Below are 15,214 nucleotides of genomic sequence, written 5' to 3'. Positions count from 1 at the left end.
GAGGTAACATACTAAGATCGGCCCGCCTGCAGGAAAGTCCTGGATGACGCGGCATAGGAAGAGACCAGGATTTCGAAGGAGGATGCCAGTTGACTGCAAATGAGTCACACTTTCTGCAGATATTTGTTTGTGTTATTCTCCGGCAGTTGAGGGCTTGAGGAGGAGAGAAGCTGGTCAATCCATTCAGTGGAAGGACAGCCACAGCAGAAGAGAATGTTTAGGTGGTATATCATAGCAGCGCTGGAGCATCGGCATGGTCCACGTTTCCAAATAGTTTTTTACTTATCTGTCAGGTGTCTCTTGTCACTTTCTATACTGGGAAGGTCTGCTAACGCCTATTTGAGGGGTGGCCGAGGAAGAAAACATCAATGTCAAAGGTGTTATGTATGGGGCAAAGCTGTCTTTGCAGGGTGCACCTGCAATATTCTGCTGTACTCTGCATTGTGTTATTATATTTCAGTCACTGGTGCATTTCAAGGCCTTTGTTGTGTTAACATTCCTACAATATGCATCATCCTTTTGGGGAATGTTGGATCTATTACAGCAACCAGATCCTTTAATATTAGTGAGCGCCATATCTGGCCCGTCACTGTGCTGCCATAAGGGTCACTATGAAGATGAACTAATGTATAGATTCATAGATTGTAGTGATACTTTAAGTACTTTGAGGTGTCTATATAAACGATGGCCTTAAATGGGATCTATCTCAATAAGAGCAGAAATAATGTTATTTAATCACGGATTACCTTTGGTAACAATGTGTATGATGTGACTGTCATTGACTCATCAGTGACTGTTAATTTGAAAACCATTTATTTTTTATTTATGTAATTGATCATTTGAACACCAAAAAAAAACTTCAGTAAGTGTTGTTGTCTGAAATATAGTGAAATAATATAAAATGTGGTATACATTGAATGGTGCATGCCAAAGTCATAGGGATTTTAAAATGTTGATTTTAGCCTTAGATGTAACTGCTGTGTGTATCATATACAAAAGTAGCATAACCCTACAGATGTGTTTCAAAGCACTGAGGAGACCTCTTTCACATTGGAGAAGAGAACAGCCCATATATGTGTATGTAATATATATATATATATATATATATATATATATATATATATATATATATATATATATTGTATATATTCAGTGAAAAAACCTTGTTTAAGAGAGTTAAGGTTATAAGGTTATTAGATTTAAAGTAACAAAACACCTGAAGTTCAGCACTCACATTTTAAGCAAGCCCACCTTAATTTTACGCTCCCTCTTGCACAGCATATGATCACAATGGTGACATCACAGATGACCTTACGGGTCGCATCATCACTAATTACATCATACATGACATCACTGATGACATCACTGATGGCATCACTAACTCTCTCTTAAGCACAGAAATGCAAAGGTTGTGTTGCTATGTTTTTTTCACGTAAAATCTGATCACCATAACTCTCTCTTAACTAAAGTTTTTCACTGAATTTCAAGGGTTTTGTTATATAGATTGTTTGGGGCACACTTGCCATAGCCTTCGGCCGTGGCCACTGTACATGTACACTGTACATGCTGCACCAATAGATTTCTTTGGAGCCCATGCCCCAAAAGGATTCTTTGGGGCCCACTAGCCGTGGCCACTGTACATGTTGCACCAATAGGTTTGCTTGGGGCCACTGTACATGTTGCACCAATATTTAAATTTGGGGCACACTAGTCATTACCTTCGGCCTTGGCCTTTGTACATGTTGCACCAATAGGTTTCCTTGGGGCCCACTAGGCATGGCCTTTGGCCATGGCCTGTGACACAAAGGCCCATTGCCCCTGCATAGTAGGTATGATCACTGCAAGTGTAAAATGTCTTCTTTTTTTGTTTACTCTCTTCCGATCTCTGTGGGATCTCCATGATAACAGAAATGAACTACACACATAATGGCAACGAACTACCCACACCTGTTGGATTCCCCTGGTACTCCCCCTGATAATGCTCAAAAATCAAAAACTCTTCCCTGTCCTCACCTACCCCTGCTCACCTCATTGACTTTTTCCCTTTCACTCTTTGGTTTGTGTGACACATTCTCTGCTCTGAGCACATTTTCCATTGTAGCCGTATGAATTTCACAGGATCCCGCCGGTAGTCCCCTGATAAACCGAAATCATTTCACTGTAACTGAATCCTCAGAGCATCCCCAACATCACATTGTGTCCTCTTTCCCCCTCCCCACCTCTACCCTGATGCAGAGTCATCACTGATCCTAAAGGCTGCTCCCCTGTTTCCAGGAGAAGGCAGCCACTACCTGATCCTGACACTGGGGGTGGTATTCTGACAGATAATCACATGGGAGGAGATGGCTGTAAGGTATACTTCTCTTTATTGTGAAGAAGATTCATTTAGTCCAAGGATTATTTTGGTATCTTGTCATTCTTCAAAACCAACTGATTCTAAAGCCCTAAGAAATACTTTGTTTAAACAAAAAGCCATTAGTCTTCATGTAGATATGGTAAAAGTAAAACATGTGAAACATCTGAGGTTCATGGTAATGATATTACAACTGTTCAATCGTGTAATAAAACATCTGTTAAAACCTCCTTGGACTCAAGGTCCCAGAAATCCTCAACTACTGTGACGAGGAAGAGGAGCAAGGAGTACATGTGGAGGAAATGTGACCTTGAAAACAATATGCAGTCTAGTTGTTGCAAAGCTAATCAGATACTCAGGACTTTTAAATGTCCAAAACACCTGCAGCTGAGAGAACAGGAAGAGAAATGGTAACATGAACGTGGATGGAGAGAGAAGGCAGGTTGCAGCATGCACATGGCAGCAGAAGAAATCCCACAAAGTACTGTGGGGAGAGAAGCACGCCAAAAGTCAGCTGGTGGTGTTTGGGTTGTTCGGAGAGGAGCGCCGGTCAAGAGGAAGCACAGGGTGCGCAACAAAGCCATGTGTGGAGACGCGCTCCTGAAAAGCAGTGCTGGTCTTGGCAGCAAAGGCTGGAAGCGCTGACATGGAGCCCCATTGGAATTCTTTTTCTTTCTTTTCTTTTTTTATTTGTTAAGCGCACTATTGACCCTTAGGCATAAAGGCGCTGACAAACAAAAAGACATAGCACAAAAGAGGGCAGGCTTAGAGATGAAAGATCATAAGACTTCTCAGCAGGTTATTCCACTATCCCCTATTTGGAAACATCCTTATGTTCCCAAGATCAGACAAATAAATATGTCTTCAGTTCCTTCTTGACCGATGCAAGAGAGGAGTGACTCCACAAACTTGAAGGAAGGTTGTTGCAGAGCGAGGGGGCCCTCACCTCAAATGCTCCCTTTTCCGCCTTTGTTGTTTTACATCTTGGCTGCATAATTTGATTAGAGAAATCAGATCTCAGAGAACGTACATTACTCTTAGAAATTATATACTGCTGTAAATACTCAGGCATTACTTGAAGCCGGCATTTGAAAACAATAACCAGTACTCTAAAATGAATCCTGGCTTCAATAGGTAGATAGTGTAGAGAGCGTCTGGCCACCTTTACATGGCTATGCCCTGGAAGTCTAAGAAGCACTCTAACCACCCAATTCTGGGCTACCTGCAGTCTATGCAGCTCTTTTTGATTAATGCCCAGCAGGAGGCTTCAACAATAGTCCAATATGGCACCTATAATTGCCCTGGCTATGGTCTCCTCACTTTCCTGTGAAATCATGGGCCTCAGATGAGCCAAAAGTCTGATATAATAGACTACCCCTGCCACCACTGATGAAACATGGGCTTTCATGCTTAATGTCGAGTCCAAGATCACGCCTAAAAATTCTGCCACTGAAGGGGAGCCAGCCCCTTGTGAACATCTCTTAACTGCAGCACAAAGAACCGGTGAGTCAGCCTTATAGTGAAGGGGTCCCTGAAACATGCAGATATGCTGATAAGCATATGGAAAGCACTTTTGAGTACCAACCTAATATAACTAAATAGAAACGGTTAATGTGGTGCAATTTCCCTGACATGAGATGTCAGTTAACCTGGGACCAGCATTGCCTAAGCCAAGAGGCATTGCCAACAGAACAAAAGGGGAAATTATGGTGTAATTCTCCTGACTTAAAGAGGTCAGTAGGGAGATTCTTGGAACAAGCAATGACAAGAGTCAAGAGAGATTGTTAAAAAGAAAAGCTTGAATAAACCCTCAGATATTGGAAGACGCTTTGGGGGAATTTGGTACAAGTAACAGTTATGGAGAAAGTGAATGTGCAGAGAAGCCTAATAAGGATATCAGGTAGTGAAACCTTTTTGGACAAGGATACCTGGCAGGAGAGTACACCAGGGGATCTTAGTAGACGAAAAAGGGGGATATTCATGGCAGGAGAATAAACCAGAATATCAAGAGTTTGCAGTTGATGAGTTTCCTGGCAGAACAGTGTACCGAAAGCACACTTTGAATTGGTATGTTAAAAAGAGACTTGGTCATCTTAAATTCTTGTTTCCTCTGAACATTTTGTCAACCAAAAACTTTAAATAGACGTGACTTTCACCATGTTTGAAAATCTATTCTGAATAAGACATTTGTTTTACTATCCTGAAAATTAGTAAAGATTTAAATTTACCTTATTCAAAGCAACACTGTGGAAGGATACTTTATTTTGCCATTCTGAAAGATCAGGAGAGACTTCCTCTTTTCCATATCCATCTTATGGAAAGAACATTTGTTTTATAACCTTGAATATTGGGAGAAAGAGACATGTGTAATTCATTTAAGACAATGGTCTTGACACAGAATATTGGGAACAGTTTGCTTCAAATAATCCAGGAGAAGGGAGCCAGCCTTGGATAAAAAGAAGTGTGTTGTTGAACATGTTTGAGTTATTCCACTTTTCTGTTGAGTTGAATTTTGAAAGATGTAACTTTCACATTTTGTTTGTATGTATTAGTGTGAGGGTCAGACTGAGTTTGGACACAAGGTCATCCTACTTTAGTTTTAGTTTCATAGGAAGGGACATTCTTGTTAGGATAGAGAAAGTTAGGCATTTAGCCAAACCCCTTTCTATCAATAAAATGTCTAATGTTAAGAATGATACCTCTTTGTGCCCACCTCTCATTTCTGACCCCTCACAGATTGCATCTGTTTTCATCCTCCAAATAGCTTGTTGAGCACTTTTCGTTTTCGCATTCCCCAGGTATTACTGCAGGCATTGCTCGCATCGAGCAAAATAAAAATGGCTGTTTCTCATTTCTGAAAAGCACCTCTGCTGCAAAGCACCATGGGAGAAATAGATATTTTATAGGCGAAAGGAGTCACTCCCTTCCAAATATTTTAAAAACTACTGCACAGATGTACTCCAAACCAGTCTCATAAATAGAATCAACACTTTTTGCCCAAATTGTTCCTTATTTGATCCCAATCTGTCCAGCGAATTTTCCACTACGGCTTTCCACGAATTGCACTTTTTATCTATGACAGATTTGACTGATATTTTGGACACAAAAGGTTTGTCACTGCCCTCTGGTCCCTCAGACTGGTACTTTTGGGAAAGATTTGTTAAAAAATAAAAAGTTATAAAGAAAGTACAAAAACACTGTTTCCTCCTTCTCCCATTCATTTCCCCATAGAGAAAAAGTAAACATTTATGAGCATCGCACAGCAAAAAAAACGCTGCACAGAATTGGACCAGGTGCGAAACAACTTGGGCATGAAGTGTCGGCTCAATTTCCAAGAGGGCTCTGGTTTAATTGCATCCAGTAGTTGTTAAAATATTTGACGGAGAAGGGGGTGCCCTCTTCTCCCAAAATTATAGCTATATATGAGTCCCACAATGTATTCAGAAATGAAAAAGCTGCCATTATTTTGGCTTGCTTGATGGAAGATATAACCACGGTTATTATGGAATAACTGGAGTTAGCCGAAAATGAAAACCGGAATAAATGCCATTTGGTGGAGGAAAAAAGGATGACATTGCATCAGGCTAGAGTTTGGCAGGCGGAAAGAGGACACCATTTGAAATTGGGGAGTGGACGGGGGGTCTGGGGACCAAATTCAGAGTTCAAATGTTTTCGCATAGCCAGGGTTATTTTCGCATAACCGGAGTAATCGTAGAAAACAGGATCAGGAATTAAAGTGTGTCACTCGAATAACCAGGATTATTTTACAGATAACCATGGTTGTTTGTAGTACATTATTATTATTGGGGTTATACTAACCGTGATAAAGGGAAAACGTGAGATAAATACAAAAAAAGGTGCAATGTTACAGCTACCATGCGGTTGAGGGTAAAGGATGTGGCCAAAGACTATGGCTACTGGGTTACTTTAAGGAACTGAATGGTGCAAAATGGAAAGTGGACACAGCCTAAGGCCGTAGCTAGTGCACCCCAACAGAACCTATTGCAGAAAGGCCATAAATACTGGCCATAGCCAAAGGCCATGGATAGTGGGCTATTTAGGAATCCTATTGGAGCAATAGCTAGAGTAGCCACGGCTGAAGACCGTGGGCACTGGCCGTGGCCAAAGGTAATGGCTGGTGGGACTAGAAGAAAGCTATTGGGGCAAAATGTAAATGGGCCATGGACAAAGGCCAGGATCAATGGTTATGGGTGAAGGCCATGGCCAGTGAGCGGGAAAGAAAAGTAGTGTTTTAAAAGATAGAGTGGACATGGCCAAAGGCCATGCTCACTGGCTAGGGCTTAAGTCCCTGGCTAGTGAACCCAAAAGACATGTGGAGTGGTCACGGCTAAAGGCCATGGCCATGGCTAGTGGCCCGTAAAAAATGATGGTTTAACAAAACCTTGAAATTCAATGAAAAAAACCTTAGTAAGGCGAATTGCCGTTGCAAAGCCCATGATCACATGCATATTATAAGAGAAGGGATTCAGAATGACATGTAAATGGCATTATGGAGGACATGGCATTATGGGGGACATCAATGGGAGCCCGGCGGGTTAAGCTGGCCATGACTTTCCACATCTGTTGAATTTCAAGGGTTTCGATGCGTTAAATCTGCTCAACTTAACTGCACCTTAACCAAGGTTTTTCATTGAAAATATATCTATGTATATATACAAGTTAAAGAGGTCTCCTGTTCATATAGACAACTGTGTGTGTGAGTATGCACACACACACACACACGGGCTTCTCTGCAGTCCAATGCACAATTTAAAGTGGTCTCCCCGGTGCTTGGTACATTTCCTAAATGTTACTATACAGTAGAAGTACTCAGAAATTACAAATCCCCCTAAGTATGTGTATGAAACTGCTGAGGAGCGCGCCTTTGACTTTACCTCCTGCGTGTAACTCCTTTTTTCTCTTCTTGTCCTCAGGTGGCAAACCTCCTGCGTCTGTTCCAGATCCCTCAGATCAGCTATGCTTCCACGAGTGCCAAGCTAAGCGACAAGACCCGCTATGACTACTTTGCCCGCACTGTGCCACCTGACTTCTACCAGGCCAAGGCCATGGCTGAGATCCTTCGCTTTTTTAACTGGACCTATGTTTCTACGGTAGCTTCAGAGGGTGACTATGGTGAGACTGGAATAGAAGCTTTCGAGCATGAGGCCCGTGCCCGCAACATCTGTATCGCCACGTCAGAGAAGGTGGGCCGTTCCATGAACAAGCATGCCTTTGAGGGAGTCATAAAGGCCCTCATGCAGAAGCCCAGTGCCCGAGTGGTGGTCCTCTTCACCAAGATTGAGGACGCCAGGGAGCTCTTGGCTGCTGCCCAACGCATCAACGCCTCCTTCACCTGGGTGGCAAGTGATGGTTGGGGTGCCCTGCAGAGCGTGGTTACGGGGACGGAGGAAGTGGCTGATGGTGCTATTACCATTGAGCTGGCTGCCTACCCCATTCAAGAGTTTTCTGTGTATTTCAAGGACCTCGACCCATACAACAACAGCCGAAACCCCTGGTTCCGTGAGTTCTGGGGGTATAAGTTCCACTGTAGTCTACAGAATCAGGAGTGTGGCTTGAACTCGCTGCGGGCTGTCAAGTTTGAGCAGGAGTCTAAGATCATGTTTGTGGTGAACGCAGTCTATGCCATGGCAAATGCTCTGCACAATATGCACCAGGCTCTGTGCCCCAATGCAACCCGCCTTTGCGATGCCATGAAGCCTGTCAATGGAAAGAAGTTTTACAAGGAATACTTGCTGAACGTGAAGTTCGATGGTAAGTCCTGGGGCTTCGGGAAAGGGCAAAGACTGGGTGTGGATGATGGAAAATACAAGTGGCTGCTGCCTACCTGCCATATGTCAATGAAAGCCTATCTACCTATTCCTGCAGGTCATTCGCTTCTGCCCAATGATTGCCAGGATAACCATCGAATTCCTGTCTTGAATGAACTGCCTCACCTATTGCCCAAGCATTTATGATGTCTACAACTACATAATCCACTACACCTTGAATTCCATGTAATCCTTCCCCGTACCTACTCTCTGTTACCTATAAGGCATGGGCTTTAGATAAACAAGGCCAAGATCACACAGGAAAAGTGTATCACCAGGGAAGAACAGAATGTTTAACTTACCCCTGATATCATAGCCTACAGTAGCCGGTCAAGTGGCACAGCGAGTAGAGCGCTCACTTCGACATCCGTGCAGGGCCAATCTCAGCCTTTCATCCTTCCGAGGTCGATAAATGAGCACCACACACCGTGGGTAATAATAAGAAGCGCTCAGATACCTGAGGGTTTGTAGCGCTATATAAATGCCAAATTATTATTATTAGTAGGAACGACAAATGTTCAAAATAATGTTGGACTTGGGCTAATGTTGTATCGCTGTAAGAGAGACAGAGGGAGGTAGAGTAGGCAGACTAGAGCAGACCAGCCACAAGCCGGAGGAAAGCAGAAAACAGATGATAGATGATGACCTGTGAAAGGAAAGAAACCCACGCAGAAGCAAGCAGCACCAGACAATATCAGAGAAGCCCAGTTAAGTACTTTGGCAAGTGGAATAAAGTAGAAAGTGAAAGTCCTATGGAACGTAAAGAGCCTTGAGTTCTTCAACGCTGGAGTGGAATGGTCAGGGCATATTCTGTACTTTTACTAACAAACAATAATGTGCACTATTTACAAGTGTCACAGGAGGAAACAGAATGACCCAAAGGGTGTGGTAGAAAGCAGGGCCTGCCTTATATGTGGTGCAGGGGTCAAGTCCTAAAAGTTAAAGTGGGGGGACTCCTCAACAAACGCAATGGGATGCGACATCGCCAGAAATTAGCATATCAAGGTGAAATATGCACACTTAATTAAATTGGCTTTGCATAACAACCCAAATTGCACAGGACGAATAGCATTTGCCTTTCACAAAATCAACACACACGCACAAAAGCAAGGGAGGATATTTTCTTCTGATAGAGTTTTTGAAAACGTTAAAAGGTGTGCATGTTTTAAGCTCCGAGAACCAATCCAAATGTTTTCCCTGCAACTTGCAGTACCGAAATGCGAAATGTCACCTTTCATTGTATGTTTTTTTCATCAGGTGGTGAAGTGTGCGGCCTACAAACCTGACGACTACGGTTTGATCCCCAAGGTCGTCTTTACTTCATAAATTCGAAGGGAACATTCAATGTTTCTCATTTTAGCTGGGGGGGACTGAGTCCACTCTCTGAACAAAATGGGTGGACTCCGTCCTTCCGCGTGTACCCTCGACTTGAGCCGTGATGTGGTGCCCCTTCCCGGCACCCTCTCTCCCACCTGGGTTTCATTGCTCTGGTAAATACAGCGCCGCTGCCAAACCAGCAGCGGCGCTGTATTTAATTATGTGATTAACTCCCTGCTCCCATTGTGGATCTGGGAGTTAATCACTTCAATAGGGCGCTGACGCTAAAGCAGCATGTGGCATCCTTTCAATGGCTACCCCATGCTGGTTTAGCATCAGCACTCTATTGTAATAAAATGCCCCCTGCTCTCATGCTGAAACGCCCAGCGCCAGCACAAGAGCAGGGTGGATTTTATTACAATAGGACACCTGCCGTGCCTTCAACCACCACGCCAGCTCGGGGGAGCCCTTGAAAGACTCCCCTGAGCTGATTTGGCAGGCAAGCTAATTTGGCACCCCGGGCAGCTGCCCAAACTGCACATGCCTAAAGCCGGCTCTGCTGGAATGCCACACTGACATGTTGGGGACATCAGGGTCATCACGCTGACCCAGATTACATTGCAAGAAAAGATTAACAATCTTAAACAGGATCCGGGGGAGAGAGCTAGAAATTGCCATTAACAGTCTAATGAAGTGGTCGTCAAACTTTTTGGGCCTGGGCCCCTCCTGAGCAAAATGTGGGCAGGCCGCCCCCCCAAAATGCCAAATGGACAGTATGTACAAATGACTATGAACTATAGCATGCTGTCACCGCACCCTACTGCCAGTATAGTCCCTGAGCTCCCACACCCTCGCTCCCATCACAGTCGCTGGCCTCCCTCATCCGCCTCCTACCCAGTCCCTGGGCTCTCTCCACCCCATCATAGACCCTGGGCTCTCCCCACCCTGTTCCCACCACTATCCCAGTGCTCCCGCTCACCCTGCTCCCACCACAGTCCCTGGGCTCTCCCCAACCCGTTCCCAGCACAGTCCGAAGACCAATGGGAGATGGTGAATTTTTTAAGTGGAGGGGCATAAATATTCCCCACAAAAACACCATAGCGACCTAGCGCAGCGAGGGACCCGGAACCAATCAACGGGGGTTCCTTTTTTTTATTTTTTAAATAATGAGTTCAAATGATGCATTTTAGAGCAGACTTTAAAAAGAAAATAGGTAAAAAGCCAAACAGTTTGAAATTGGCGCTGGAGGGCCAAGGAGGAAAGCATGGTATTTTTTGACTGGACATCTATGATAGATATCGAGTAAAAAAAATACCATCCCTGTCCCTTGGGCCCCACGGTGCCTCAGAAGGAGAGCTGATTTTGAAGGGTGGATAGGGGGATCGTGCAACAAAAGGATTTTAAATATGCCTTTGTTGTGCAACCGTCCTTCCTCCCTCCACGCCCCACTCGCCTAAAACAGCTCAACGGACCAAAACAAACACACACACACATTAACAAAGCAATCACTCTATCATTCATACGAGCACCCAACACCATACACTCACTCATAACATATTTAAATAAAAAAGAAATTAACATAAAAGTACCTTCTGCAGGGGCCTGCGTGTGGGTGCTGAAATGCGCCGCTCCAGGTTGCTCTGTCCGTATGTGCGAGGAGGTGCAGTAGCTCCCCCTCGCACATACAGACATGGAGTGCCCCAGCCAGCATTTCCAATGCTGGCAAAGCAAACTGCCCCCGGCGTTGCATGGCTCAGTGAGCATGTGCGGCTGGGGAACTGAACTGTCAAAGGGAAACACTGTTTCCCTTTGACAGTTCAGCCAGCCCGGGAGCACTCCCTCAGCTGGAAAAAGCAGCTGAGGGAATGCTCAGTGTTTCACTGGGCTGGCTCCTCGGCTCCTCCATAATGGGTGAGGGGGCTACTGGATGGATGCCCCTTCACCCATTATGGAAGAGCCGCCAGGCTCTGATTGACCTATAATGTGAAGATAAAAGGCCCGGGCGGTAGCACGAGAGAAAAGAGCACTGTTTAGATACAGGCAAATTCAGACAATACTCTTTTGGCATGGATGCAAGCAAACAGTGCCCAACTGACATGCGAAACAGACAGAAACAATGACCAGCCGTCAAAGAGAAAAGGTAGAAACAGCCAGTTCCCTGGTAGAGTAAACCGGCAGAAACAGGGACTGTTTGACAGGTACACGGAAGAGGCAACTGTTCTACAGGAATTGCTAGCTGCAGGACTCAGGAGCACCTCATCCTCTCTCATTAAATGCTAAGAAGAGCTGACATAAAGAAGACACACAACAGAGCTCTTTTATTGTGTGGGATTAGTAAACCCATGAATCCTGCATAGTGGCTCAAAATGTTATTTCATGATATGTTGCTGCAGAACGTGCTTGTATAGAATCAGCTCGGCAGGGCTTTAAGTGGGCTGGGGCCTGCCGGGGCTGGGCCCCGGCATGCTATGAAATTTCGTTTTGAGGCGGGGCCCTGCCGGGGCCGACTAATTTCCCCTGGCAACCCCAGCCACTACACAAAAGGTTTTTTTTTCTACAGCCTGAAGCTCTCGCTCGTGTGCGAGAGCTTTAGGCTTTAGAAAAAAAATGCCTTTCATACATAATGGTGGCGCCGCACCTACGAGGCATCCCTTTAAACAAGAGATGCCCATGGGCCGGCGCCACCATTACGGAGAAAACATGAGACCGCTGGAAGCAGAGGCCTTGCTTTCTAAATACTGAAGTTCCCGCAGATTCGCAGGAATTTCAGTCTTTACGAAAAGGCCTCTGCTTCCAGTGGCCTCACCCTTTCAGAATCAATGGGGATGCCCCTCCACAGCTGGCGAGGGGCAGCGCCACCATTAAGGCTGAATAGACGAGGCATTATCCCCTGCCAGGCAAGCCTATAGAAAATAAATGCAGAGATCAGCACCCTCTCCCCCGTGATGAGAGGGTGCTGATCTCTGCAAAACGCTGCCTGGCAGTGGTGCCAGTAGCCCATTTAGCCGAGGCTCGTCAGGGGGGCGTGGCCTAACAGGCCAGCAAGACCCCGCCGTTAGGCCACGCCCCCTTGATGAGCCCCGGCTCATTTTGTAGTGCCACTTAAGGCACTGCAGCTAGGTCCGTAGCTGTTTTTGTACCTAGACAATAGCCTGCTCACTGCCATATCTTTTCCCCAGCACCAGCACACGAAATGGGCTGGAACAGAGTGCTGCCCTATCCCCAGAGGCTTGCCACAGCACTCACGGAGCAGAAGTCACGTTATCGGATGGACGTGGGAAGCTGCGCTTCAATGAGCAGGCGTCTTTCAGAAGACTGCAGCGCTGACGAGTCTTCTGAAAGCAGTCTGCTTGTTGAAGTGTGGGTTGCTTGTGCGTGTGATAATTTGTCTTCAGAACAGGGTACTCCCAACAAGATCTGACCTAAAGCCGAGTTATCACATGCGCAAGCAACCCATGTTTCAACAAGCAGACACTTACAGTAAGCTCAGCACAGAAAACTGAATAAAGAAACAGCCAAAGCCTCACATACTTGTTTCAGCTGTCCAAACTGGTACATATGCCCTGCTATGTTCAGCCATTTATTTCTTACGATGAGTCAAGTGATCAATCAAAACTGCAGAGCCCATCTTCCATTATTTGCTCAAAAGGGTTTCTTACTTTTACCCCTCTGCATATACCTCTCAAACTCTAACCAAACACAACCACAAGCCTCTAACACAACAATCCGCACAAACTTCACTACACTGCAACAACAAAACAAACCACACATAGACTCGCACAACAGCACACGACGACTACCGACCGGAAAACACCCCAAGCCCAGACAACGGAGTTACCGGGTTGAGGCCGTCAACAGCACATCACTGCTCTATTGTACTTATCCAGCTTATTCCCTCTAACTCACCCCCCATCCCTTTTTCAGAGCCGCCAGAGCGCCAGGGGACCACTCTGGTGGTGATAGTGCACGGTACAAATATCCTTTAGCATTAACATTAACTTAATCACTATAAGACATGTTTCACATTTAAAATTGTCAGCATCCTTATGTTCCCATAATGCTCTTTGCTTTTATGCAAATCTCAGGATTGGGTTCTATGAAGAGAGACTGTATTGCTGACCTGGACTGGGGCCACACCCCTTTGCCCCGCCCCTCCACCCACCGTTCCACCCCTCCAAGGATGAGAGGGTTCCCCCCAGTAAATGTTTTCAATTTCCAGCACTGCCAAGCACAAGATTTATAATTCTCTATGGAATTCTGGATCATGCATTTGTGTATCCTTCCACCATCACCACAGTCTAGATGTCCCTCTGTCCTTCCAGCCTCTCCCCACTCCATATAAACTGCCTATTGATCCATCCAGAAGTATTTAGATCGTCCATCCGAAACCTATGCACACCTCATATCATCAGCTCAATCAACTTTTCATCCAACCCAATCCCCATTAACATAACTACTCTCCACCCATGAATTCAGCCAAGGTCCAACTGTCCCTTGACATATTCTACATCTTTCCAGCCCCAGTGGTCGAAGTGGGCGGGGGTGGTTGGCAGTGGTGCTCCTCTACTTTAAAAAAACGTTGAACTGTTCCTATACTTTTGTTTTAAAAATAAAGCGTTTCGTAATGGTTTCTTTTTAAAATAAAAGTGAAGGAAAAAGTTGAACCTTGCACTTCAGTGCACAGCACTGAACATTCCCTTAAACAGCAGGTGTGTTTGGGGGTTTGAATTGCGCTTGCAAGGGGGTGTGGCATTGGGATTTGTGGGGAGCGGGGACAGGCCAGCCGGGAACATAGTTCCACTACGTCTTTTCGTACACTTCGACCACTGTCCAGCCCTATGTTACCCACTCACCAACTTATTCTCCATGAAACCATTCCCTGACCCACTCTCTATGAGCTCATAACTCCACCCCCTTTCCATTCCCTGTACCTATTGAGCCACTGCCCACCCAACCATTCATCAACTCATTCTCCATCTACCCATTCTATATCCATCCATCAACCATGGTCCATCCATCTGTCTGTAGATTCACTGCTAGTCATTCTTCCATGAATTCCATGCATTGATTCATTCATCCACGTATCAATCTGTTTATCTGATCATCCATTCACCTTTTCATTCCTCATCACTGCAACCATTCAATTGCCCAACTAGTCACAAGTTATTTAAGCAGAGGTACCTGGCAACATGGAGGAGCAGCATAGCGCAAGGAGGCGGCGGCTGGAGGGCCAGGTGGTACGCCGGGCCAGCCACATGGGTAAGGCTCACACTCCTCCTCTCTGATTGGCTGTGGCACACCTTCTGGATGCTAATTGGTTTTAATTATGTACTTGTTTACTGTACACAAAGCTGGAGTTTGAGGTTCACGCACTACACTGCTCTTCACAGTAACAAAAGTAAAGTAAGATGGCCATGGATCATTGGTTAGATGAGCATAATAAAGTAAGCCATAGAAACTTAAGAAACGGGTGCATGCATCAGAGTTCTTGTAGTTCAAGCAGGAGAGGTTGAGGGGTATCATCAGTCTAGGGGTCCTGAATTGATCCCCCTTAACTAGCTCCCAGTGAAGCCCACATCAGCTCCAAGGCTCTTTTTTCTTACTGTTGCGCCTCAAAACACTTGTGTTGAAGTGCATTTTAAATAACCCATAAATAAAAAATAAAATAAATATCCACAGAGTATATTGAGATTCTGGGTCAGGCTACATTAAGCAA

General features: G+C 45.1%; 1 protein-coding gene across 6 annotated transcripts in view; it reads left to right on the top strand.

Moving 5' to 3' along the window:
* GRM2 (glutamate metabotropic receptor 2) overlaps positions 1–15,214 on the top strand; it is an 833,735-nt gene that overhangs the window by 622,849 nt on the left and 195,672 nt on the right. For all 6 annotated transcript variants that reach the window (XM_069644038.1, XM_069644036.1, XM_069644034.1 and 3 more), the window contains one exon: positions 7,288–8,125. In XM_069644038.1, coding sequence (XP_069500139.1) covers positions 7,288–8,125 — 838 coding nt within the window. The remainder of the gene's footprint in view (positions 1–7,287; positions 8,126–15,214) is intronic.

The sequence above is a fragment of the Ambystoma mexicanum genome, chromosome 2p, assembly GCF_040938575.1.
Source record: "Ambystoma mexicanum isolate Mex_15411 chromosome 2p, UKY_AmexF1_1, whole genome shotgun sequence".
In the NCBI taxonomy this organism is placed as follows: domain Eukaryota; kingdom Metazoa; phylum Chordata; class Amphibia; order Caudata; family Ambystomatidae; genus Ambystoma; species Ambystoma mexicanum.
This window is presented reverse-complemented; position numbering and strand designations above follow the sequence as displayed.